We start from the raw sequence: 26989 nt of genomic DNA, 5'->3' as shown, positions 1-26989 counted from the left end.
TGCACAAATTGTGATGATTGTAAGAAAGAGTGACATTTATTAGGATGAGGAATATGACAATAAGCTGTTCAACTACGAGCCCCAAAGCACCGCAAAAGCCATAACTTATAAAGTCTAAAGGATTCCCTCTATTTTCTCATCCCCCCCTCCATCTGTCCACCCACCCGAGATCTTTTGCCAACTCCAATCCTTCGCCTCGGTGGGAATGGAGCAGCTCAGGATTCAACCAGCTGGAAGACAAGGGAGAGAGAGGGGAAGAGAAGTTTTCGGTGAATTGCAGAGAAAAATGCAACAAGCCATGACTAATAATACTTTTTTTTTTTGGTCATTGAAATGCTGGAGCTGTCAAGAGCAATGGACAGAAAATCCAAGTCCTGTCCATCTCTGAGTGCAATTAAGATGCCGGCGTTTACTTTAAAGTGCACATTTAAAAGTCACATTCATTTAAAGGGGTAAACAAAAGCAAGATTTCCTGTCTGAATCTTTACATTCACAGCTTGTGATGAATAAAAACAGCCAAGGCATCGCTGAGGAAATAATATTAAGGTGAATTTAGGATGAAATTGTCTGGTTGAGCTGAATAAAAGGACAGAAATCTGCCTGCTGGGACTGCTGAGCATCTGCTATTGTTTTTCATCACAACAACCCAGAGAGAATAGAAACACATCAGTATTCAGGGGAAAGTGCAGGTGACACAGTCTGCATGCAAGATGTTTCCACCGAACACAAACACCAGGTGACTACAGAGCGGGGGAGGAAGCGAATAGGTCAAGGAGGAAACAAGGATAAAACCCACAAAGGCCCGATGTCACCGGAGCGTCCAGAGGCCGAGTTTGTTATTTCCAAGTTGTCAGTTAACTTAAGATGGCTTGAATGTTATTTTTATCAACTCCCATCGTGTCAGAACAAAACACAGCGAGCGAGTACGATGGAGTACAAGAAGAAAACAGGTACGACGAGCCAGAAATCAAAATATCTCCCAAAAAAGTTTGAGTTTGACCGACGTCCTTCAGACTTTCTCTTCGATCAACTTCACACAAACTGTGACGTCAATCAAAAGCAAGTCAGAACACAGGACTCCATCTTTAACGCTCGATGTCACTGATGGAATATTTTAATATATTCATCAGTCTGTTTATCAAACTGGCCTCTGAACTGAATTAATGAACATTTCCCAAATTTAAAACAAAAAACAAAGAAACTTCACATTAGATACAGACAGACTTCATAAAACTTCATCATGATAACAAGCTACTTTAAAAACACCCTCACTTTGCTCTGGTCTTATTGCCATAACAGTACTTTTTTTAATATCATGTCACGGGCAATTAAAACAAGCAACAGCTATTTTTTTTTTAGCCAAGTTGGTGGCAGCAGAAATTTACATTACCTTTACGTTGATACAGTTTTTTTATTCCCACATGGAGCTGGCCACCTGGTGACTTTAAGTCCAACTGTAAATCTTTAACTCTTTAAATTCTTCCTTCAACGCTGCTCGACTACGTTCACGAGCGATTCACTAACAGCGTCCGTCTGCTGCGGAGCGGGTCGGGTAGAGTTGGTTTAAAAACGCTGAAGCTGCAGATTCAGGTGATAATCCTCAGGTTCATCACTACGACCAACTTCTTTTACATTGTAATTAATATGCATCGATTACAGACGCTACAGAGACTCGGATCCTTATCGTTTAACCAGAAACTGCATCAACAGCGCTGTATTCAAACTACAAGTTCATCCTAACATTCAAACTCAACAGAAAGAAAATAAAACTCACCAAAATGGTCTGTCTACCAAACCAGAGTTGGTGATTGTTGGAAGAGTGGAATAAAGTTTTATTTCATTTCTGTCAAGTTAAGATGATCTGCAGGGTAAAATAGTTTTTGTCAATGAGTCTGGTGGTTTTGAAAAGAAGATAAAGGATCCTAATCTTTCAGGTTACATAATGTTGTCAGACACAACAGGCGCAATCTGAGCCCTTTCAGCAGACGTACACTGACGGGGCATTTCCCCATAAAGATTACACAACAGCTGGTTTTGCAGCTGCAGCCTTCTTTCTTAATAATGTGGTTTGAAAAAGTACATACGTTAAGCACTGTGTGCAAATATCTGGTGTGATTTTCTCGCCCACAAACAGGAAGGCAAATAAGAGAACCAAAACTTTGTAAACTTTCAACAGCGAGCGACGGTGTTGAGCCACGCTGAGCGGACGTCACACATCATTAAGGCCGACTGGACGGAAACGCTGTACAGTCTGCTTCACAGTAAAGTGCATATCGATTCAGCAATCGGCCAACTCAATCAAATGCGGAGTTAATTTTCAACCAATGCAGTCACTCAGACATCCAAAAGGTCATTCATGGAGAGAGCAAGAGGAAGAGGCAGCAGATGATGAATGAAAAAGGGAAGTATGTCCTGGGTGAGACGTGGGAAAAACTCTCCATTCAACACAGTAACTGAAGCATTACTGAAGCCTCTGATGTGTCAGTTCAGTCATGAGCTGGAGGTTAAAGGTGTAGCAGAACTGAAACCTGCTACAGAGACCATCAGTATATTACAGGCACGTTGAGGAGTTAAAAGCAGCGCCTCTTTATGATTTCTAAATGGATTTATGGACTGGGGATAAAGGATAATGAGTTAACACTCTGTTTACAGCTGCTATTAAAAAGAAAACCTCTATCTGGACACGTTACCCGGATAATAAAACATCTGATCTTGCCTTTGCATTCACACCTGCCAACCCAACATGACCTTTAAAATTAGTTTTAAAGTTTTCAGAGTTAGTGTCTACAACAAAATCTAACTAATGTGTCCCCTCTTGTAAATTTCTAATATTTAAGCTCTTCCTTTGTTTCACCTCATGTCACCTTTACAGCCCTCGACTCCCCTGACAGTCTATGATTAACATTTTCTATGATAATTCTCAATAATTAAATCAATTATTGGGGTTTCATCCAATTAAAAACAACTCTAGAGTGTTAAAAGGCCACAGAGGTGGGACGACGCAGGTCTGAAGAGAAAGCAAAGGAGGTGATAGGAAAAAAAAAACAGGAGCTCTACTGGACTACCCTACTGTACGTGCACGAGAATCAGACTGAGGAAGAGAAAAGAGCAAAGTAACTGATTAAACAAGAGCAAACCTGTCCAGCGAAGGCAAACAATATGCATCTAAGACATCGTGAATGGCAGAAGCAGCAGCAAAACGCTAAGTGCCAGTTTGTTTTGCAGTTATCGTCAAACATTGACTTCTTTCAGACTGTAAGTAACAAAAATACACCTTTAAATCCTTTCTGTTTCTACAACAGGGATCACACCGGTGGAACTCTGTGAATTTCTTGAATTGCTGATGCCACACTGAGTCTCTCCATCTTCCATGCTTACACCTCACAAAGTTACATTTTGTTGCCACTGTGACACTCGATCAACTCTTGTATAATCTTCACCCATGAGGGAAGAAAGACCCGCTGGAAGGGACATGGGAAGGATGAGAAAAGGTTTTTTTTTTTAAATGAAGAACACTTGGTCTTTACAGGCGGTGGCACGGGCGGGGATTTCCGTGGCGGCGGAGAAGGCGGCCACGATGGAGGCGAAGACTACATCTGGGTTCTTAGAGGCGTCGATGGCCGCGTGCAGGCCCCTGGCGCTGTAGTACTTCACCAGAGGGACGGTCTGACGGTGGTAGGCGTCCAGACGGGACTGCAGCGTCGTCGCATTGTCGTCGCTGCGGCGGATGAGCGGCTCGCCCGTCAGCTGAGTGCAGACAAGAGGAGAGACAACATAAGAAGAGAAAGGAGGGCTGAGATGGTAAAACAATGCACGAGTCTACAATGAGGTCAATGCTCTGCTCTTGGCAACCTAGCCAGGTGTCACCGTGTCTGTCTCGCTTTCCTTCCCGTTCGCACGTTACTGTTCCTGTACTGAAATCCGTTTTTGTGTTCGTCAACAAAACATAAGCTTCGGGAAATCACCGTTCTCAGCCAGAGGATTAGGTGTCGCTGCGTTTGCTGCTTTGTTTATGGAAGAGCCACGTGGTTTCCCATGAAAAGATGAGTATCGACACCAAACCTGACCTCGTGGATCTTATCGGGTGTCATCCAGAGGTGACTGACTGATATTACATACAATTCCCCCACCCATGCAATAAAACGTGGTGTTTCCTCATGCCCTGACCCCTTACATAAAAGTCAGTTTAAACTGGGAACAAAAAGTTGGGGGGGGCCCATTTTCATGCACAAGCAGCACTTCAGTCAGTCGCTTAAAACTGACTCCGCACATCTTTGGTGACACACGAAAGGAGAGCAAACAAATCCTTCACAGAAATAACACAATAATGCTTAAAACGTAATTATAATATTTTAATGAAATGCTCTCCAGATGGTAGATGCGCTGAATTTAGCTTTTAAAGTTGTTTACTGTGGTTAGAGTGTGAAAGTCTGTCCACAGTATGAAAACCTGCCTGAGGTGATTAAATCCCTGAAGGCAGCGAGACATGTATGTTGATAAATCTGCAGTTTGCACTGGACACATTTATTTCTAAGTTTGGTTGGTAGAGGAACATCTACACCACGTCCTCACTCTTTTGTGTCATTGTTTCCTCTGGGATTAGAAACCTGTACAAACTCATCTGACAAAGCCAGACCGTCTCTCTCCACCGGGTGTCACTGTCAAGCAGAAATCTTCTCTAATAATGATAAAACACTGGATTTAACTCTCGAGTCTCTTCCTGTACATCATCTCCTTTGTGATGCATCTAAAATTAACAGGACGACGCAGAGAGCCTTGAAACAGAAACATCTCTGTGTATTTAATGAAACATTCAGAATGCGTCAAAGCACTCAAGTCTGAATCCGACTGATTGTCACCAATTTGCAGCCCGGCGTTCACTTTAGGTAGGTGGCAGTTTAGCCAGAAGTGGTTTCTAAGTGGGTTGATAGTGAAACTACTTACGTCATCCTTCATGGGCTGTTTGGGGGGGTTGAACTCCTCGTGGTAGGAGCGTCCACTTGGCTGATGGATTAGTCTGGGGAAATGGAGGGGAGACGGTGAGGAGGACAGGACAAGGACGGAAAAGAAAATCAAGAGTGAGAGCAGAGGAGGAGGAAGAGGAGGAGGAGGACAGATGAGGGTCAGTCACAGTGACTCACTAACTACTTAACTGTCCTTTTCACATCCCACATGCTGCCCTTGTCCTACTTGGACTTGAAAAGGCAGCAGCCAGCCTCCTCCTCCTCACAAAGAGGACCCCCGTGGACAAAAAAAAGAGAAAAGGCCTTTGGGAACTAAATGCGTCTTCTATTTAGTGTGGCGTACGGATAATGCGGGGAGGTTATTGTGAAGAAGGAGGACAAAGATTGTGGCACAATAACAACACCGATTTTCTAAAGCGGCGACACGTGTTCAGATGAAAACACGTCTACCTGTTCAATGCGCGGGGTCAGCGTCAAACCAGAGCACAGCATGTTCGATTCAGCTGTTACATGAATAATGATTTGTTGCACAGAGGAGACGGAGATGGAAACAAGTCACTGCCAATTAAGTTGTTGGAAAGGTTTGCATCTGCTCTTCAGTTCTCTCTGCAAGCCTCAACATGTGGAGCTTACATAAGTATTATCAGTGCAGTTTGTGCAGTGACTGCGGCTCGTTTCACAATATCGAGTTGAAGGCAGAAGTAGACAGGCCACTATTACTTTTGGTCCAGATTACTGTGCCGTTAGAAGCTGCTCCAACAAGTCCGCCCTCAGTGCGGCCGCTGCTGTATGTTTAAGATTAAAATGAAATAATGCGCTGTGTCTCAAACTACGGTACGAGTTCCGCTGTTGGTACGCGACCTTGGAGGAATCTCTGAAATTAATTTAAAAACATATTATACTGTCAGAACACTTCGATGTGTTTAATGAAAAATAAATCATACGCTCTGTTTTCTCCTGAAATATCAGCGTGCTACGTGGACGCATGTCGTACGCCAAATGTGTGACAGAAAGACAGTAAGCGGAGGTGAAACACGGATCAAAAAGGAACAAAGGAAGTGTGAATCAGGAGTACTGCTTTCCAACAAATGAGCTCTGGTTCTTCTTTTAAAGCCAAGTTAGTAATAAACCTGTCTCCTGTGTGGTCATTATAGCGGCACACTGAAAGCCTCGTATGTTCTGATGTGGCACGCGGTGTGAAAACCTTGAGAAACACTGAAATAATGTTTAATCTCAATTTAATGCACGGAAACACGAAATGCAGAGTTTGTAAGTAAGCACGTGATGCCAGCTGGGTTTAATGAACACACAGCCCTTTCTTATCCACACGGTGGCATTTTATTTTCTGCATCAGATACAACTTCACACCTGTGTTTTGAATTGAACGTCACACTTTGAAAACTCTGCTTTCACAGCCAGCGTATACCTTTAGTTCAGTAGGTGCACTGCAGGAATGGTAATGTCATAGCAAGCACTAAACATAAATCAGCTGGTGGATATATAAAAATCGTGCGTGGCTATAACATTTGCACTGTCAAGACGGCTTACGGTTGGTCAGCGTTGCAGATTAGAGTGTCACAAGTTTACCAAAGTATTACTGCAACTGAGAAACATCGTGAGGATTTACTGATTGTGGCAACTCGTTTAAAATTTAATTGTTTTTGACGTTCTGATTGCTAATGTAAAAACATGTTTCCTGGATTTACCAGAATCCAGGCCAGTCCATTCAAAAAGAGCCACATGAAGTCTCAGATAAGTACTGTCATTAAAAAAACAAGACGACGGACGTAGCCTGCGTCATCTTTGATTTTCAGCGTCCTCTCTAAGAACCCAGAAGAATGAATGGATTTGTTTCTAGTGTTGGTGTGTCTGTCACAGGTTGAGATGTTTCTTGGTTTTTTCCCCTCAGCCTCACTCTTGTTTTCTTTCTGTCTTGCAGATATCTTTGTCACCACATCCCCCTTTGAGCTTCTTGAAAACTTTCAGCACACAGTTTAAAAGTACAATCAGGCACGGAGCAGCTCAGGTATTCAGCACATTTCATCGGGGACAAACACGCCGGCTCCTTTAAGGATTCAACCTGCGACCTTCCAGCGGCAGGACGCTCTCAAACCCCTTTAGGCCTCCTTCACTGTTAATCGCATGCTTTCACGCTCCACTTCTCTCTGACATTATCACACTGTTCCAGACTCTTCTGTTCACATGAATCACTCCACCTGCCCGGGTGGATTTAACATGCAGACAGAATGAGGAGCTTCTCAGCCAAAAGGAAGGGCCGTCATGGGGAATTATACCACCGGGAAATAAAACCCTCTCTCTGGTCTTCAATAATTCAGTCACTCTCTCCTACCTGCCACAGATCCTGCGGACCAACAGAGAGTCATCGACAGCGAACTCGATCACAGAGTCCAGGTTCTCGTGTCTCTTGTCCAACAAGTCGTCCAGCTGGAGGAGATGCAGAGGGAGTCAAACACACGACATGAGGGATGTCTGCTGTTCAACATGACGACTGACTAAATAAAACCATCAGCTGAACGTCTAAAAACATGAAATGATATAAAATTACACTGAGTGAAAAATATTAATTCTCAAAATACAAAATACTGACAGGCTCTGTGCATCTATTCTTTGAACTTCTATCAGTGTGGTTTGGTGATAACAGCAGAATCAAGTCCTAACCATCTCTGCTTGTTTGACTGTGCGAGGGAACCCGTCCAACAGGAAGCCGTTCCTGCAGGCCGACGAGTCCAAGTTCTTCTCTATGAGCTCCACGACCATCTCGTCACTGACCTGCAAGAAAAGAAAGATAAAGCGCTGTAACAACAGCTCTGTGCAGGAGCCACACGACGACAGTCAACAACACTATGACGTTTACAAGAAAACAGCGTGTTGACGCACAGTAAAGTTCCTTCATGACAAGAAAAAGAGTCGTTTTATATAAAGAACAGCCACAGATAGCTCTAAGGGAAATGAGAAATTAGTTTCATGATAAGATGAACACGATAATGTGTTATGCAACATCACGTCTGTCCAGACTCGTATCATAAATGTAGACTTTATAAAAAAACAAACAAACTCCAATGTGTCCAGAACTCTGTCCTCCAGAAACACCACTGGCTCCTTCTCCTAACTCCCCCCTGCTCCCTCAGTGACCTCCTCCATCACCACAGCGGGCCGGTCAACGGGCCAGCTAGGTGATCAGGTCGGACACGATGCAGAAACACTTTCTGTTCCTGAGTCATGATCCTGAATAATGAGCAGAGATGTGTTTCTGCAGAACATCATGATGAAGCAGTGACGTTGAATTTTGGGATATTAATATCATCACTGCATCATTTCATCTTCCAACATCTAACAAGCTCATCTTTGTTTGTGCCAAACTGAAGAAACTGAAATATTGTGTTCACGACAACGGGGCAGAAGGACAATCTACAAACATTATTACTCAGGACAGACTCAAAGAAACCAAATAATAACAGAAGTGTAATGTAAATTAATTCAGTCATTTAGCCTCCAATAACAGAAGCAGCTTTATTCAGATATCTCAGTCACTTGTAATGTTTACTTTTCTCCACATGCGGCTGAATTCCAATGTGAGGGAATGAAAATATGTTTTTTCTTTTGCGTCTTACAGCTGTTGCAGTTGTGTCTTTAACGTTGGTGGAAGCTGTTTTAGTGTTAAATGTCACTGAAGTCAAATAAAACATGAGACATGCAGTCATGTGGGACTGAACATGAAAGGCTGTAACGTCAACACGGAGCCTCGGTGAGGACAAAGGAGCACGGAAAGAAACGCAAACACACAGATCATGAGAAGCAGTCGAGTGGAAGCGTTACCAGTTTGCCGGCATCCATCGTCTCTTTGAGCCTCTTGCCGAGCTCGGAGCCTGAAGCCACCATCGCCCTGAGCATGTCTCCAGTGGCCAGGTGGCAAACGCAGTACCGCTCTGCTAGCCGAGGAGCCTGCGGGGAGGAGGAGAGATCATTCGTGTTGAATTATAAATTATTAAAGTTTGAAATTATCGCCACAAAGCAGACAAATGAAGATTCAACTTTGATCTACAGGCTGATGCTGTCACAGCGCCAAGCAGCTGCACTGCTGGCTGATAAAGGCATCAAAGTGTTTGTGTATTGTGGCTGAGAGTCCAAAGAGTTTTCAGCAGCAGAGATCATCTATTCAACCGCAGCAATGCACCAACACTCAAATTCATAGCTGTGCAGACCAGGCCACCTCTTTAGCAAATTCACATGTCATATATACACACAACACAACTGATGAGTCAAACAGATATAATGAACGAAGCAAACTAATGATGTGAAAACATTGTGCTTCAGCTCATTTAGTAAATTCAGGGGCCACCTTTAAAACGACATGCAGTGCAACCAGATAAAAGAATCCACCCATTCAAAACAAGAAGTCAGAGCGTTTAATAACGAGAGCAGACGACGGTACGGGTTAAAGAAAGAAGAGACTGGAGTTACAGAAGTAATTCAGGAGCGTGTGCCTGATCTGAGAGTACGACACAGACTGAAGGAGGTCACCGTCAGGTTTCGTGGTCAGGTTTCTGGCTAAGTTAATCATTCTGAATTATCCAATCATAGACAACGATGTGCCCGTAAGAAGGACCCGCTTGTACTCTTGGTGAAACCTGGTAGATATATTATGGATATTTGATCCCTTAGTTTAACAAAAATTCATGTAAATATGAGTCAATACTTAATGGTACGTCCCCATTTAGCCCATTAATAGATGAGCTGATCCACCTGTGTTCACATTCATTTTACAGTTTTGTCACTGGCACTAAATGATGTGGCACCAGCAGAGAGAGTATTAAAGGTAAACAGATGTCCGATTAACGATTGCTTTCATTGTCAATTGATTAATTTTGATAAATAAATAAATAACTCATTTAGTTGTTTAAATATCGAAAACAGTGAAAATATAACAATTAACCAAAAACAAACAAAGATATTCAGTTAAAAAATGCTAGAAAGCAAATCCTCACATTTCAGACGCAGGCAGCAGTTGTCACTACATAAGTGATGTGATTTAATTAAAATATTCTGCTTCTTTCTTTTAATTGACTTATTCATTGATCAACCACTGACAACACTTTGTGACTGTGAACGATAAGGGATGTAACGATGCATCGTGACACGATTAAAAATCGGTACAAATGCGTGACGATTCGCACCGGTTGACCAGTGATAAAATGAGTCGCGATTCTTCGCGAATGCGAGGGAAGTAGGATATGTTCTTTTTCTTACGTTATCTTAAAAAAGTGACTGGTTGGTGATTGATTTGTTCAACGTCAGACGTCAAATCACATCACTACGTAGGTACGGAGCACAGAACGAGGGATAGCGATGGTAGAAAATAGCTTTGAAACAGAGGACGCACCGAGCAGTTTGAAATCACCTGTGTGGAGCATTTTGGATTCCCTACATACACAAATACAACCAGTGAGAAAAGGACAGACAAAACCAAAACAGCATGGAAATACTGCAAGAGACTGCAACATATAGCGGCAACACGAGCAACATGCAGCAGCATATCAGCCGCCAAAGTAACGTTACGCCACCTCGTGAGCGAAAATTGGCGAGGGGGGAAAAACTGACGAGAGGCTTTGCGTCTCCTCTCCCCGTAACAACGCAAGAGCGCAAGAAATGACCAGTATTTTGTTGTTTAAGATGTAAGTTGCATTTTTTTATAAAGAGAACACACAAACTGTTTGAGAGTTTCTGTAAATAAAACACAAATAAAAAGATTTTATTTGGTTTGTAGCTCATTTTGATTAAAATAAATAAATCATATCGTGAACAAAAAAATCGTGAACCGTATCGAGTCGTGAGTCGAGTGTATCGTTACATCCTGAGTGAACAAACTACACACAGTGCAGAGATGAGACAGACAGACAGACAGACAGGTGATGAGACAGACAGACAGATGATGAGACAGACAGACAGATGATGAGACAGACAGACAGACAGACAGACAGACAGACGATGAGACAGACAGGTGATGAGACAGACGGAGGATGAGACAGACAGAGGATGAGACAGACAGAGGATGAGACAGACAGACAGGTGATGAGACAGACAGACAGGTGATGTGCTGGTAAACAGTTAATGACGCTGAGATGAAGAAGTTTGAAATAAACAGAGGACAGAAACTTTGACTGCAGTTTCTCACCATGAAAGCGAGACACACACACACACACACACACACACACACACACACACAGACGAACGTATTCAGTCGTTAATGTTAACACACATCAGCTGTGGGACAAACAGGTGAAGACAGTTAGCATTAGCATTAGCTCGTAGTTACACCGACCATGCGCTAAGCTAAGCTAAGCTAACAGCTAGCTCCTGTCTCACCTGGGTCCCCTTCCCGGCTCCAGGTGGTCCGAGCAGGATGGCCCGGATCCCCTCCTGCACGTCGGCTATCGCCTCTTTGAGCTGCGCGCTGGGGGCCATGTGTGAAACTTTGATGAAGAGTGTGTGTGAGTGTGTGTTTGTGTGTGTGTGTCGTCCTGCTGACACTTCAGCCAAGTTGGCGAGGGAAAGACACGCCTCCAACCTCCGCTTTGACACGTCGTAAAGTCCCGCCCACTACTGGAAAACGCCGCTTTTGATTGGCCGTCGCAGTGTTCTGTCAGTAATTCTGTCCGTTGATTGGATGAAACCCGTGAGACGCCCCATTGTGTAACATCCGAAAGAATCCGGAATTTCCAATATGTTGACATTATTTTTTATTTTAAATATATTTTATATATACAAAATATATTTTAAATATATTTTAAAAAATATATAAAAAATAAAAATATATTTAAAAAAATTAGGAATATATATATATTCCTAATTTATTTATTTTTAATAGAAATGTATAATTTATTTTGTTGATAAAAAATAAATTAGGAATATATATACAGTATATATGCATCCATATGGTTACTGATAGATGCAGTTTGAAATCCCAAATAATTTAATTATAAAGACTGTTTAGAAACAAAACGTTCCCTGCGTCAGTGTGGTGAAGTTAGTTTTGATTTATTATATTACAACACACCACTGCACTTGCACTAACTCTGACACAGCACAAAAAAAACAGTGCCCACGCGACTGTGTGGTGAGGTTTCTATGCTGTGTTGTGTTAAAAAAAACAAAACCTCTGTATACACTTTACTGGCGATAAGCTAGCCTACACAGATCTAACTTTTATAATTAATTTGCTGAATTTGAAGATTATTTCAGTGAAGATTCAGTCAACAAAAATAGAGAGAGCGAAAGAAGGAAATAATTTCATATGTATTTATAAACACAAACCTTTCTGCCACATCAACGCAGTGACACAGATCCTTTAAAAGGTTTTCTGGATGAAATCCTCAAACTAGTTTGCTTCATCTGAACAAAACAGAAGCGACAACCCCCGAATGTGTGAAAAGAAGTGTAATTTACCAAGCCCTTCCTACACAGGCTTCGGACAGAGGAAGGAAGTCAGCTCTTTTTCAGATTCACTGATGATCACAACAATAAAATGGCTGAGGCTGATAGAGTAGTGTACTCTGATGTCCAGTTCACAAAAGCTAAGAAGAATGCCAATGGTGAGTGAATCTATGTATCTGTCTGTTTCTTCTGTTTGTCAGAGTTTGTGTAAAATCCATCAGCAGTTTTGTGTTTGGTGTTGCAGAGACTGTTTCCTCACCGACTGAAGCCACATACTCTGAAGTCAGGATCTCCAAGACTCATCCATCCACAGAACTGCCTGGTGAGTGAAAAATAGTGTGAAAAACAAACAACAGTCAGACATCAGCAATATAAGAAACAGGTTACTACATTTTAAAACGCCACTGTGAATATTGCAGTATTAGTTCAAACGTCTCTTTTCTGTTCAAATCTTATCTCCACATCGACTGAGTCTGAAGAGACGTATTTAATCTGACTCCAACAAACATCTGTCAAAGGGCTCCAGTCGATCAGCCACGTAGCTGCACGAAGTTGAACTTTTTACAATAAGTTTTAAAAACTTGTAGTTGATGTTTTATGAACTCTTGTCAGACAAAGAAAAGAAGAAGAAACATAAAGGGAAAAAAATATTTAATAAGAAGGCTGTTTAAAAACAAAACGTTAAAACATGTGAAGTCTTTTTATATTATATTATATTATATTATATTATATTATATTATATTATATTATATTATATTATATTATATGATCTTTGTGTTTGGTGTTGCAGAGACAGTTTCCTCACCGACTGAAACCACATACTCTGAAATCAGGATCTCCAAGACTCACCCATCCACAGAACTGCCTGGTGAGTGAAAAATAGTGTTAGATGAACAGCACAAACAAACGGCAGTGACAGAGTCTTTTCTGTTCAAATCTCATCTCAACATCGACTGTGTCTGAAGAGACGTCTTTATATCTATGAACATCTGTCAAATGGGCTTATTCCTTCCTAAAAAAATAGATAAATAAAAAAAACCCAACCCACGACAGATCTAAGCAGTTACAGTAATCTATATACCAAAAAAAAGAGGAAGTCACAATGTTCAAATTTAGTTTTGGGGAAGGATCCTTACTGATTCATGCTTCGGACTTGAGAAAGAAGTTAGTTCTCTTTCTTTCACAGAAGAAAAAAGTAAACGGATATAGGAGTGTACTGTGATGTTAAGTTCATGAGAGCAAAGTGAAACGTCAATGGTGACTCTTAAACTGTATCATATAAGAAACTAGGACACACTGAGCGAGTCCCAATGAATACATTTCATTTGGGGGAATGGGCGCTTCACATACCTGCTTGAAGGAAGTTTTTGCTCTTTCAAAGCAATAAAATGTATCAGAAACTGTGTTTACTGGAGAAAAACACTGTTAACCACTGTTACTTGTATGTAAACACACTGTCTGTGTCTTCTGCTGTTCAACAGGTTCCCAACAACAAGCAGCTTCAAATAGGGGGTCAAAGGTCACATTAAAGAGAGTGGCCGTGGCAGTTCTCGGCGCTCTCCTGGTTGCTACGGTCATTGCTCTTGGTGTAACCTGTGAGTTTGAACATTTATTTGCAAATGTTAAATGTCTGAGGGCTGTTCTGAAGAACAGAACCGGTGTCTTTCCAGTTATCGCAGCGTATCTTTGAGAACTGTGAAATAAAATAATCAAAAATCAGTTCAGAGAAGCTTTACCGGGAAAACTGCTGTCTGCTATTTGAGAAAGTCAAATCGGACCTGAAGAAATGGAAGACACTGCCCCTATCCTTAGCAGGAAAAATTAACTGTATAAAAACGAATGAGCTCCCCAGACGTCTTTCTGTTTCAGTGTATCCCACTTTATCTCCCTAAATCTTTCTTCAAATCCATTGATAGGGTCTTAATGTCATTTAGAAACCTAGAATACGGCTACAGAGGCCTAAAATGCTTCCAAGTCTCTGTGTTTATTATTGGGCCTCAAATGTCCAAAAAATCATGCGCAGGCTCCGCACTCCTGATACAGACTGGTGCCACTTTGAAGCTGCGTCTTGCACTTTAACCTCTCGTAGAGCCCAGGTCACCTCCAGCCTTCCCACTCTATCTCTCAATACACCAACAATACAGCAGTCATAAATACCCTCAAAATATGGTTTCAACTTAGACGTAACTTCTTCAATTCACTCTCTGGCAAAGACAAGGCATTTATACATTTATAGATATGTATATAAACAGTATTTTCGCTAGCTTTGATGACTTTCTGTTTTAGATGATCTCTTAGAAACTACATTCAGCTTTAAAGGACTTATTTCAAGAATCAAAACCTGTATATCTTCTTTTAAAAATACAACTCAATGATCGTGGCAGACTGGGTGGATGAGCTGGGAGAGGACATTTGGGACAGCACTCTACTGAGAGTAAATGACAACAAGTCATGTGCCAAATTAAGCATGATACAGGTTATATTTGGCCATATTTGGTACTACAGACAGAAGATATTCTACAATCAGGAAAAGATATGAAAACATCATTGCTTAATTCATACAGAATAATGATGTGAGCATTGGTCCAAAGTTTTTTTGTGAATGTTGTATCTATGTCCTGTCATTTTCTTTCGTTGCAGTCCAACTGTCTAGCTGTCCAATTGACTTTAAATTCTTCTTTTTTAAATCAGATTATAAAAACAGTCTGACAGACAAGTATGAAGCTAGGAATAATCTCACAGGTAAGCTTGTCAGAGTTTGTGTAGATTGGCAGGATATTATACCTGTGGAGTAGAAAACTGTTGCCCTTCTCTGATCGTCCCAGATTCAAACTGTTTCCCCTCAAAGTTCCTGCTGTTTCCAAATCACATGTAAATAGAAACAGTAACGTGTTGCACCTGACTCAAGTCTTTGCTGTAATCTCTTCAAAGACGGGCGATATCTGAAATGTGAAGAAGGCTGGGAGCGAAATGGAACACAGTGCTATTATTTCTCCACCAATAATTTAACCTGGAGTGACAGCAGAGATGAATGCAGACAGCGTGGAGGAGATCTGGTGAAGATAGACAGCGTGGAGGAGCAGGTAAAACACACTGCTGCAGCTTCATGAGACTATTTATTCTCATTTGTTTGATCACATCCTTGTATTTCCACATTAGTTAACGTGTTCTCTCAGCACAGAAAAGTCACACGCTGTCTTTCTCCATCAACTTTTCCTGTCCAGTCTTTCCTGCAGCACAAACTGAAAGAAAAGATGATTTATCCCGAGGACAAGCACTGGATCGGACTGACAGACTCAAAGACAGAGGGCACATGGTTGTGGACAGACGACTCACCACTGAACGAGAGGTTTGACTGTTGAACACATTTTTTTTGGTCAATTTCCAATATCAACGTTTCATTGAACCAGTTCTTTATGTTCTTTTATCTCTTAGTTTGACATTTTGGAGCAAAGGAGAGCCAGACAACTGGATAGGGGACAATCCTGATGGAGAGGACTGTGTGAGGATGGGAGAGAAAGGAGGATCAGACCTGAAGACTTGGTTTGATAAATCCTGCAAAGTGCCTCACAAAAGTATTTGTGAGAAGTGTGTCTCATAATTCTACTTAAGTCTCGCTCAGGTCATTAAATAATCTCAGTACAGGATACAGAATGCGGAGTAAAATGCAGTTTGTTGAATGTGTTTGACGATTAATGAAGAGAGCAGATTAACCAGTGGTGGAGGAAGTATTCAGACCTTTTACAGAAATACTCTGTTATGAAGTCCTGTCTAAGTATTCAAAGTAAACGCAGGTCATTATTGTATATTGCTTCATACATATTGTTTCATTTCACTGATTTTCTGATCTTCATATCTGGTTTGTTTGGTCGTTTCTTGTTTTGTTGATACTGTGTGACTTTAAATTGTTTGTTTTTATTGTTATTGTTTTTGTGTGAACCCCAGGAAGACTGGCAGCTATTTTGTGGAAACTAATGAGGATCCAAATACAGAATAAAGCATAAAGAATAGAATTATGATTATTGTTTTTATTAAACGTCAGCCTAATCTTTGCAAAAGAGCATTTCATCGGTCAGCATGCTCACTTGGAAGTTAGCTGGTTTAAAGTCACACTATAAACCACAACTGCACCCGACTTCAGCACTACACTTAACTACAATACACACCATTATTATACACTACATGCTACTACACTATACCACACAGCACAACACAACACTTACAGAACATTACATCATATTATATTGCTTTACACAGATGTGCAATCCATTTATTTCCTGCTACACTTTACTGATGATGGACTAACCTACATAGGCCTAACTTATGTTTATTTATTTGAAAGTGACATTCAGTCAGTAAAGATTATGACACAGTTAGATGTCGACACAGTTACATAGAAAAAGAAGAAGCTTTAAACTAAACCACCTATCTAAGACCCAATGAAAACATCTGAATTTTTGTGCAATACCCTTTACTCACTTGGTTTTAAGAAAGGAAGTTAGTTTGTTCTCTTTCACACTTACCCGACAGTCACAACGATAAAATGGCTGAAGCTGATGTGGTAGAGTACTCCAGAGAAATGTCTCTAGACAGAAATGTCTATGGTGAGTCTTAAAATCTATTTATCTGTTTCTTGTTGTTTTGTTTTTTTAAACACATCTCTCAGTTTTGTGTGAAAACAAAAAGTTTACTCAAATCTTCATCCTGAAGGATCCAAATACAAAAAGGACTTTAAAAATTCAGTTTGAAGAATTATATGTATGTGCTGGTGTAGCGGGTGAACACAATACTTTGTCTGTGCAGTGGTGAAATGTAACTAAGTACATTTACTCAAGTATAACTTTGAGGTGTTTGTCTTGACTTCCTACTTTGTCCTGCACTACATTTCAGAGGGAAATACTGTTTTTAACTTCACTGTATCTGAGATTAAACAACATCTTTGTACACTTTTCTAACAAGGTTGGTATATATACAGTATGAAGTATACGCTTCAAGCTTCGGACATTTTACTGTTGTGACCATAAATGGGTGTGAAAGATGAGCTTCGTGAGTTTCATAGAGGAAGTAATAAGATAATCTTTCCATCTGGGTAAATGAGGCAGAAAAGTTTGTGTCAGAAAAAAAAATCCAGACATTCTCATTTCTCTCTCTCTGAATCTGTACTGTCACTGTGTATGTATGTATTATTTTCCTCTATGAAACCCTCAAACTAAATGTGCGGTCGTGGGGCTTGTTGCTGGCCACGATTTTTGTGTGGAGTTGCCTCGTATGAATTTGAAATTAACTTGTATATGTTAATTGGTGTTAACATGGCTTTTGTTGTTAATGAGGTTTTTGCTTTGTTACATGGACTGGGCTAGGGTTAGTTTGTTTTTCGACAAAGTCACTGGTTTTAGGGGTGCTGTTTTGATGTGTTTATTTTTGTTATTATGAATTAGATTAGATAGTGAGGTTTTTCGTTCTCATTTGGATTGTAGAGTTATACAGATATACATATTATTTTTGTTATTAGGGCCCGAGCACCGACAGCGGTGCGAGGACCTATTGGAACTGAAGGAATTTTTCCGCACTATCTCTTTTTCCTGTTCTGGAACAAATTACGTGCCCGTAACGTTCGCGAAAAGTCACGGATTTTTGCCGGCGCGTCATACCTGTGAAAAAATTTGATAATTTAGCGGTCGCTTGCATAAGCATCACAAAATGGCTCTATAGCGCCCCCTCCAAATTTTCAATAAAGCTAAATAAATGGTGTGACTTTGGCGTAAGATGACAAAATTCGGTAGACACACACGTGTCATACCCAGATGCACAAAAATGCTTATGGATGCCACGGTGCCAGATGCAGAGGAAGTCGGCAATTTTGGGTGGAAGTTGCGTTTTGGCGCCATTTTTGCCCATTTCCACACCTCGTATATGATCGAACTCGCCCTACAGATTTAATGCTAACGGCTTCAAACACGGCCAGGTTACTCTTCAGCCATGAGGAATTAAAAGTTATAGACAACTTTTCCAAAATCTGAATGGCGTGGCCGTGGCAACGACTCGCCACTGCTCGCCACAAAAACCAAAGTTGCTTATAACGTGTGCATACATTGTCCGATTCTGACCAAACGTCATACGCTGGACACGGCCTGAACGCGTACATATGATTTTATACTGACACTCACCTATAGCGCCACCTGCTGGTGATTGGAAACGTCAATTTGTTTCCACACCTCGCATATGATCAAATTAGTCCTACAGATTTAATGGTAACGGCTTCAAACTTGCCTAGGTTACTCTTCAGCCATGGGGGAATAAAATTTATGGACAATCTTTCCAAAGTTTGAAGGGCGTGGCCGTGGCGATGCGTCAAATTTGACGACTCCCCACTGCTCGCCACAAAACACAAAGTCGCTTATAACTTGTGCATACATTGTCCGATCCTGACCAAACGTCATAGGGTGGAGGCTGGACATGGACTGAACGCGTACATATGATTACACTGACACTCACCTATAGCGCCACCTGCTGGTGATTGGAAACGTCATTTTGTTTACAGACCTTGCATATGATCGAACTTATCCTACAGATTTAATGCTACCAACTTCAAACTTGGCCAGGTTACTCTTCAGCCATGAGTGAATAAAAGATATGGAAATCTTTTCAAAAGTCTGAACACTGTGGCGCGTGGGACAGCGTCCAGCGCCTACCCCGACATGCACACGTGCGAGGGCCCGTACATCACTGCTTGCAGCTTTAATATTTATTTGTTTCTTTAACAGCATCCACCCTTTGTTCCCTTATAATATCTCACTGCCTTCTGTTAAAAAATGAATCAGAATGTCACTTAATAAATACCTTATGATCTTACCTGTTATACTAAGTAAATCTGGTTGTATGTTATTTCCTTCCGCTTGAGAGCCAGGTCGTAACATTTCTGCTGTTCAACAGGTTCCCAACAACAAGTGGCTTCCAATGGAGGGTCAAAGGTCACACTGAAGAGAGTGGCCGTGGCAGTTCTCAGCGCTCTCCTGGTTGCTACAGTCATTGCTCGTTTCTTTACCTGTGAGTTTGAACATTTATTTTCAACGTAAATGAATGTGGAGTGACCTTTAAAGTCTGAGGTCTATTTCTCAAACCTGTGAAATGTGACATTTTTTTTGTAATTCAGTTTTTATCTAAAGCGTTCCGCATTTAAATGTCACTCTAAGTTGATGTTGAAATGATTCTCTTCTGATAAACACACTTCTGCTCATTATCAAGTACTGACTAGTTTTCCAAATGACTTTCTTTCATTTTCTTTTTTTAATCAGGTTATAAGTACAGTCAAACTATGGACAAGTATGAAGCTAGGAATAATCTCACAGGTAAGCTTGTCAGAGTTTGTGTAGATTGGCAGGATATTATACCTGTGGAGTAGAAAACTGTTGCCCTTCTCTGATCGTCCCAGATTCAAACTCTTTCCCCTCAAAGTTCCTGCTGTTTCCAAATCACATGTAAATAGAAACAGTAACGTGTTGCACCTGACTCAAGTCTTTGCTGTAATCTCTTCAAAGACAAGCGATATCTGAAATGTGAAGAAGGCTGGGAGCGAAATGGAACACAGTGCTATTATTTCTCCACCAATAATTTAACCTGGAGTGAGAGCAGAGCTGAATGCAGACAGCGTGGAGGAGATCTGGTGAAGATAGACAGCGTGGAGGAGCAGGTAAAACACTGCTGCAGCTTCATGAGACTATTTATTCCCATTTGTTTGATCACATCCTTGTATTTCCACATTAGTTAACGTGTTCTCTCAGCACAGAAAAGTCACACACTGTCTTTCTCCATCAACTTTTCCTGTCCAGTCTTTCCTGCAGCACAAACTAAAGGAAAAGATGATCGATGCCGAGGATAGGTACTGGATCGGACTGACAGACTCAAAGACAGAGGGCACATGGTTGTGGACAGACGGCTCACCACTGAACGAAAGGTTTGACTGTTGAACACATTTTTTTTTTTGTTAATTGCGAATATCAAAGTTTCATTGAACCAGTTCTTTATGTTCTTTTATCTCTTAGTTTGACATTTTGGAGGTACAATCAGCCAGACAACTGGAGAAGGGAAGATCCTGATGGAGAGGACTGTGTGAGGATGGGAGAGAAAGGAGGATCAGACCTGAAGAATTGGTTTGATAAATCCTGCAAAGTGCCTCACAAAAGTATTTGTGAGAAGTGTGTCTCATAATTCTACTTAAATCTCGCTCAGGTCATTAAATAATCTCAGTACAGGATACAGAATGTGGAGTAAAATGCAGTTTGTTGAATGTGTTTGACGATTAATGAAGAGAGCAGATTAACCAGTGGTGGAGGAAGTATTCAGACCCTTTAAAGAAATACTCTGTTATGAAGTCCTGTCTAAGTATTCAAAGTAAACGCAGGTCATTATTGTATATTGCTTCATACATATTGTTTCATTTCACTGATTTTCTGATCTTCATATCTGGTTTGTTTGGTCGTTTCTTCTTTTATTGATACTGTGTGACTTTAAATTGTTTGTTTGTTTTTATCGTTATTGTTTTTGTGTGAACCCCAGGAAGACTGGCAGCTATTTTGTGGAAACTAATGAGGATCCAAATACAGAATAAAGCATAAAGAATAGAATTATGATTATTGTTTTTATTAAATGTCAGCCTAATCTTTGCAAAAGAGCATTTCATCGGTCAGCATGCTCACTTTAAAGTCACACTATAAACCACAACTGCACCCGACTTCAGCACTACACTTAACTACAATACACACCATTATTATACACTACATGCTACTACACTATACCACACAGCACAACACGACACTTACAGAACATTACATCATATTATATTGCTTTACACAGATGTGCAATCCATTTATTTCCTGCTACACTTTACTGATGATGGACTAGCCTACATAGGCCTAACTTATGTTTATTTATTTGAAAGTGACATTCAGTCAGTAAAGATTATGACACAGTTAGATGTCGACACAGTTACATAGAAAAAGAAGAAGCTTTAAACTAAACCACCTATCTAAGACCCAATGAAAACATCTGAATTTTTGTGCAATACCCTTTACTCACTTGGTTTTAAGAAAGGAAGTTAGTTTGTTCTCTTTCACACTTACCGACAGTCACAACGATAAAATGGCTGAAGCTGATGTGGTAGAGTACTCCAGAGAAATGTCTCTAGACAGAAATGTCTATGGTGAGTCTTAAAATCTATTTATCTGTTTCTTGTTGTTTTGTTTTTTTAAACACATCTCTCAGTTTTGTGTGAAAACAAAAAGTTTACTCAAATCTTCATCCTGAAGGATCCAAATACAAAAAGGACTTTAAAAATTCAGTTTGAAGAATTATATGTATGTGCTGGTGTAGCGGGTGAACACAATACTTTGTCTGTGCAGTGGTGAAATGTAACTAAGTACATTTACTCAAGTATAACTTTGAGGTGTTTGTCTTGACTTCCTACTTTGTCCTGCACTACATTTCAGAGGGAAATACTGTTTTTAACTTCACTGTATCTGAGATTAAACAACATCTTTGTACACTTTTCTAACAAGGTTGGTATATATACAGTATGAAGTATACGCTTCAAGCTTCGGACATTTTACTGTTGTGACCATAAATGGGTGTGAAAGATGAGCTTCGTGAGTTTCATAGAGGAAGTAATAAGATAATCTTTCCATCTGGGTAAATGAGGCAGAAAAGTTTGTGTCAGAAAAAAAAATCCAGATATTCTCATTTCTCTCTCTCTGAATCTGTACTGTCACTGTGTATGTATGTATTATTTTCCTCTATGAAACCCTCAAACTAAATGTGCGGTCGTGGGGCTTGTTGCTGGCCATGCTGTGCTATTTGCGACAGAGATCCCACCATGTCTGAAATGTGACTTTGTGTACTGTTGGCACTCCACTGTTGTGATGTACTGTAATGTCTGTTCCGGTCATTCTTTACTTCATTTACAAGAACCCTCTTTGTCATTTTGCCATTCCACCTATAAGTGAGGGTTGATCAGTACATGGTTGCAACTTGGCATTTAGTTTTTTTGTGATTTTTGTGTGGAGTTGCCTCGTATGAATTTGAAATTAGCTTGTATATGTTAATTGGTGTTAACATGGCTTTTGTTGTTAATGAGGTTTTTGCTTTGTTACATGGCCTGGGCTAGGGTTAGTTTGTTTTTCGACAAAGTCACTGGTTTTAGGGGTAAAACCTGAATCAGTAAAACTCCAGTCCATGTTTTCACTGATACGGCACCTTCTTCCCGCGCGTACAAACACGCACGCAGGCATGCCCCCACACACACGGTGCTGCTGACACCGACAGCGGGAAACTGAAGGTGAGTCCAGTACTGTCACAACAAAATGTTCAGGTCATTGTTAACTTACTGAAACTAAATGTCTGTTTTTTCACCTTTATGTTTTTGCGACAAAGTCACAGAAACATAAAATGTCAGTTATAAAATCGTTCAGTTAACATCAGTTAATATACTGATGGTGTATATTGTGAATACGTTTTACAAATTGCAGTGTAGATTGACGGTGAAATGTAGGCTAAATAAGTGATGATGATTGATATAAATAAATAGGTTATAAATTGATAAAATATGTATTAAACCGATGGTGCGAGGTAAATACAAATGTTTTGAGAGATTATTATTGACCACTGTCAAGAAGGGCTCCCCCTCCTTATAAAAGCCAATTTAACCACTGCTTATAATATCTCACTGCCTTCTGTTAAAAAATGAATCTGAATGTCACTTAATAAATACCTTATGATCTTACCTGTTATACTAAGTAAATCTGGTTGTATGTTATTTCCTTCCGCTTGAGAGCCAGATCGTAACATTTCTGCTATTCAACAGGTTCCCAACAACAAGTGGCTTCCAATGGAGGGTCAAAGGTCACACTGAAGAGAGTGGCCGTGGCAGTTCTCAGCACTCTCCTGGTTGCTACAGTCATTGCTCGTTTCTTTACCTGTGAGTTTGAACATTTATTTTCAACGTAAATGAATGTGGAGTGACCTTTAAAGTCTGAGGTCTATTTCTCAAACTTGTGAAATGTGACATTTTTTTTGTAATTCAGTTTTTATCTAAAGCGTTCCGCATTTAAATGTCACTCTAAGTTGATGTTGAAATGATTCTCTTCTGATAAACACACTTCTGCTTTTAATCAGGTTATAAGTACAGTCAAACTATGGACAAGCTTCAAAAGCTGACAGACGAGTATGAAGCTATGAAAGAAATCCTCACAGGTAAGCTTGTCAGAGTTTGTGTAGATTGGCAGGATATTATACCTGTGGAGTAGAAAACTGTTGCCCTTCTCTGATCGTCCCAGATTCAAACTCTTTCCCCTCAGAGTTCCTGCTGTTTCCAAATCACATGTAAATATAAACAGTAACTTGTTGCACCTGACTCAAGTCTTTGCTGTAATCTCTTCAAAGACAAGCGATATCTGAAATGTGAAGAAGGCTGGGAGCGAAATGGAACACAGTGCTATTATTTCTTAACCAATAATTTAACCTGGAGCGACAGCAGAGATGAATGCAGACAGCGTGGAGGAGATCTGGTGAAGATAGACAGCGTGGAGGAGCAGGTAAAACACACTGCTGCAGCTTCATGAGACTATTTATTCCCATTTGTTTGATCACATCCTTGTATTTCCACATTAGTTAACGTGTTCTCTCAGCACAGAAAAGTCACACGCTGTCTTTCTCCATCAACTTTTCCTGTCCAGTCTTTCCTGCAGCACAGACTGAAAGAAAAGATGATTTATCCCGAGGACAGGCACTGGATCGGACTGACAGACTCAAAGACAGAGGGCACATGGTTGTGGACAGACGGCTCACCACTGAACAAGAGGTTTGACTGTTGAACTTTTTTTTTTTTGTCAATATCCAATTTCAATCTCAATCCAATTTCTTTATGTTCTTTTATCTCTTAGTTTGACATTTTGGAGCAAAAGAGAGCCAGACAACTGGAAAGAGGAAAATCGTTATGGAGAGGACTGTGTGAGGATGGGAGTGAAAGGACGATCAGATCTGAAGACTTGGTTTGATAAATCCTGCACAGTGCCTCACAAAAGTATTTGTGAGAAGTGTGTCTGTTGTAGTTCAACTTAAGTCTCGCTCAGCTTGTTAAATAATCTCAGTACAGGATACAGAATGTGGAGTAAAATGCAGTTTGTTGAATGTGTTTGACGATTAATGAAGAGAGCAGATTAACCAGTGGTGGAGGAAGTATTCAGACCCTTTAAAAAAATACTCTGTTATGAAGTCCTGTCTAAGTATTCAAAGTAAACGCAGGTCATTATTGTATATTGCTTCATACATATCGTTTCATTTCACTGATTTTCTGATCTTCATATCTGGTTTGTTTGGTCGTTTCTTCTTTTATTGATACTGTGTGACTTTAAATTGTTTGTTTGTTTTTATCGTTATTGTTTTTGTGTGAAATGATAATGAGGATCCAAATACAGAATAAAGCATAAAGAATAGAATTATGATTATTGTTTTTATTAAATGTCAGCCTGATCTTTCCAAAAGAGCCTTTCATCGGTCAGCATGCTCACCAGGAAGTTAAGCTGGTGAGGGCGTTTTAAAAGTGACACCATGACTATAACTGTGACATTTGACTGATCAACACTATTTTGGACATTCAGCACTAACACGACAACATTTTAACACAGTAAACTATACGTTTTTAGGTTTCTCTCTCAACCTGAACCCTCCTGCAGTCAACACAAACATAAAAAGGACCGGTCAGCACATCAAGTTCAACTGTCACTTATTTCCTCAAACTGAACAGCAGACGGAACAACGTCTCGTCTGTGACCTCAGTGTTACTTAATATAATAATTTGTTTTTTTGTTAGAATTATTCAAACAAATCTATTTATTGAAGCCAAAAGCTTTTGAACTTTTTTATTTGTTCTAACTGATAAACATGAATGTTTTTTTTGAATGAAGTTTCCTCCTTTAATATTCAGTTTTAGCTACGTGGAAAATACATTTTAAATTGATTTAAACCTTATGTATGACTTCTGCTTTACAGGAGTGGCCTGTTCACTAAATTGTAGTTGATAAATAAATGAACAACAATCATCACCTTCAGTTGATGATGTTTCCATGATTTAGAGAAACTGCGTTTCTTGCTTGTCGTGCTTGTAAAACATGACTCATGAACAAAAATGAGCTCGTTCTGTGTGTCTATGGCACGGTTCATGCACTAATGACTAATATTTCTCTCTGCCAAATAAAGTGAGAGAAATGTGTCATAAAATGAGTCTATATTAATGATAATATTATCTTTGCAGCATTTTTTAAACTAAAAACATTTTTCAAACTGCTCATTTTGCAACAAAGAAGAAGAAAGTTGATTAATTTCTTTAAATGCTCCTGTACTGCCGCCTGCTGGACTGAGGTCTCTCCAAAGAGATTGAACTGAAGGACAAAGTGGTCCTGTTTGTTTTTAGGGATTTTAATAACACAAACTCTTTGGATTCCAGTAAAACTTCTGTGTTTCTTACAAAGTTTCACATCCATCACTCAAAAATATTTCTGTCTGTTGTTTGGATGAAATTTGTGCGACGCCTCATTGTGTGACATCCAATAAAATCTGGTAAATGTTGAGAAACTGACATTATTTTATATTTTATAATGCTGTTTTAAACATGTCCAATTTGGGTTTCATACCTATTCCAGGTAATAATTGATCATTTATCATAGCCTACATAGGCCTAACCTTTATAGTTTATCTTGTTTGATAGTGACAGTACAGATTCGGTCAGTAAAGATGGAGAAAGAGAGAAAAAGGAGAATGTCTGAATTCTTTTCTGTTTTTTCTAACAGAAAACTCATCATCCCTGAAAGCATCTGTCTAATTAGTTAAATCTAAACAAAAGGGAAGTGAAAGAGCAAAGGAAAAAATGTAAATTTGAAGAACGCCCACCACACACATGCTTTGGTCCTAAGAAGGAAGTTTCAAACTGATAAAATGGCAGAAGCTGATGCAGTAGTGTACTCTGATGTCAGGTTCACAAAAGCTAAGAAGAATGCCAATAGTAAGTGAATCTATAAATATGTCAGAGTTTGTGTAAAATGTTTCATCTTACACTGTGTTCACGCGCAGCACTTCCATCAGCGGTTTTGTGTTTGGTGTTGCAGTTTCCTCACCGACTGATACCATATACTCTGAAGTCAGGATCTCCAAGACTCATCCATCCACAGAACTGCCTGGTGAGTAAAAAATAGTGTTAGATGAACAGGAAGGAGCCATATATATATGTTATATTTTAATCCATCAAGTGTACAGAGACTGGGTGATAAGCAATATAAATAAACAGCAGTGACAGTCAGACATCAGCAATATAAGTAACAGCTAACATCTGGGCTTTTATGTTTTTTCTGCCACAACAACCCAGTTATACAGTGAGAGCCTTAAGAAGACGCCTCGAACTGAAATATCTATCGCATTAGTTTAATGTCAACGAAAGGGAAGTGAAACTCCCAATGAATACATTTCATTTGGGAGAATGGGCGTTTCACATATCTGCTTGAAGAAAGTTTCTGCTCTTTCAAAGCAAT

At 40.0% G+C, this 26989-nt stretch overlaps 3 protein-coding genes and 1 long non-coding RNA gene across 9 annotated transcripts in view; 2 read left to right on the top strand and 2 right to left on the bottom strand.

Moving 5' to 3' along the window:
* Window positions 1-8: 8 nt before the first annotated feature.
* Window positions 9-12712, bottom strand: ak2 (adenylate kinase 2). Of its 2 annotated transcripts, none has more exons than XM_027287098.1 (7): window positions 12676-12712; window positions 8802-8927; window positions 7644-7754; window positions 7315-7409; window positions 4945-5017; window positions 3528-3747; window positions 9-230 (listed from the first exon to the last, which is right to left on the bottom strand). In XM_027287098.1, exons 1-7 carry the CDS (start codon window positions 12688-12690, stop codon window positions 223-225), a joined length of 648 nt encoding a protein of 215 aa, XP_027142899.1. In that variant the 5' UTR covers window positions 12691-12712; the 3' UTR covers window positions 9-222. The 2 variants fall into 2 exon arrangements, with proteins under 2 accessions (XP_027142899.1, XP_010744005.1); XM_010745703.3 differs by lacking the exon at window positions 12676-12712 and adding an exon at window positions 11349-11543.
* LOC104930818 (C-type lectin domain family 6 member A) lies at window positions 12166-21040 on the top strand. Of its 2 annotated transcripts, none has more exons than XM_027287097.1 (8): window positions 12166-12574; window positions 12661-12738; window positions 13207-13284; window positions 13898-14011; window positions 15108-15158; window positions 15348-15499; window positions 15641-15765; window positions 20459-21040. In XM_027287097.1, exons 1-8 carry the CDS (start codon window positions 12508-12510, stop codon window positions 20622-20624), a joined length of 831 nt encoding a protein of 276 aa, XP_027142898.1. In that variant the 5' UTR covers window positions 12166-12507; the 3' UTR covers window positions 20625-21040. The 2 variants fall into 2 exon arrangements, with proteins under 2 accessions (XP_027142898.1, XP_027142897.1); XM_027287096.1 differs by lacking the exon at window positions 20459-21040 and adding an exon at window positions 15852-16425 and having other exon boundaries at window positions 12209-12574.
* LOC104930816 (CD209 antigen-like protein C) overlaps window positions 16575-26989 on the top strand; it is a 12607-nt gene continuing 2192 nt past the window's right edge. The window contains exons 1-6 of one of the 3 annotated variants that reach the window (XM_027287094.1): window positions 16575-17020; window positions 19350-19463; window positions 23583-23660; window positions 23850-24001; window positions 24143-24267; window positions 24350-24901. In XM_027287094.1, the coding sequence (XP_027142895.1) occupies window positions 16960-17020; window positions 19350-19463; window positions 23583-23660; window positions 23850-24001; window positions 24143-24267; window positions 24350-24527 (708 nt within the window). In that variant the 5' untranslated portion in view covers window positions 16575-16959 and the 3' untranslated portion in view covers window positions 24528-24901. Of the gene's footprint in view, window positions 17021-19349; window positions 19464-21129; window positions 21616-23271; window positions 23386-23582; window positions 23661-23849; window positions 24002-24142; window positions 24268-24349; window positions 24902-26254; window positions 26467-26569; window positions 26642-26989 lie in introns of those variants that run through there. The other 2 variants (XM_027287095.1, XM_019270796.2) reach the window with 2 other exon arrangements.
* The window catches only part of LOC113747386 (uncharacterized), a 7141-nt gene continuing 3427 nt past the window's right edge, over window positions 23276-26989 (bottom strand). The window contains exons 3-4 of one of the 2 annotated variants that reach the window (XR_003463620.1): window positions 26518-26638; window positions 23276-23383 (exon numbers count right to left, since the gene is read on the bottom strand). This is a non-coding gene — a long non-coding RNA (uncharacterized LOC113747386). Of the gene's footprint in view, window positions 23384-24015; window positions 24161-26517; window positions 26639-26989 lie in introns of those variants that run through there. The other variant, XR_003463621.1, reaches the window with a different exon arrangement.

This window comes from Larimichthys crocea, chromosome XIII (genome assembly GCF_000972845.2).
Source record: "Larimichthys crocea isolate SSNF chromosome XIII, L_crocea_2.0, whole genome shotgun sequence".
Lineage (NCBI taxonomy): Eukaryota > Metazoa > Chordata > Actinopteri > Sciaenidae > Larimichthys > Larimichthys crocea.
Note: the sequence above shows the minus strand (reverse complement) of the source record. Positions and strands in the feature narration are given on the sequence as shown.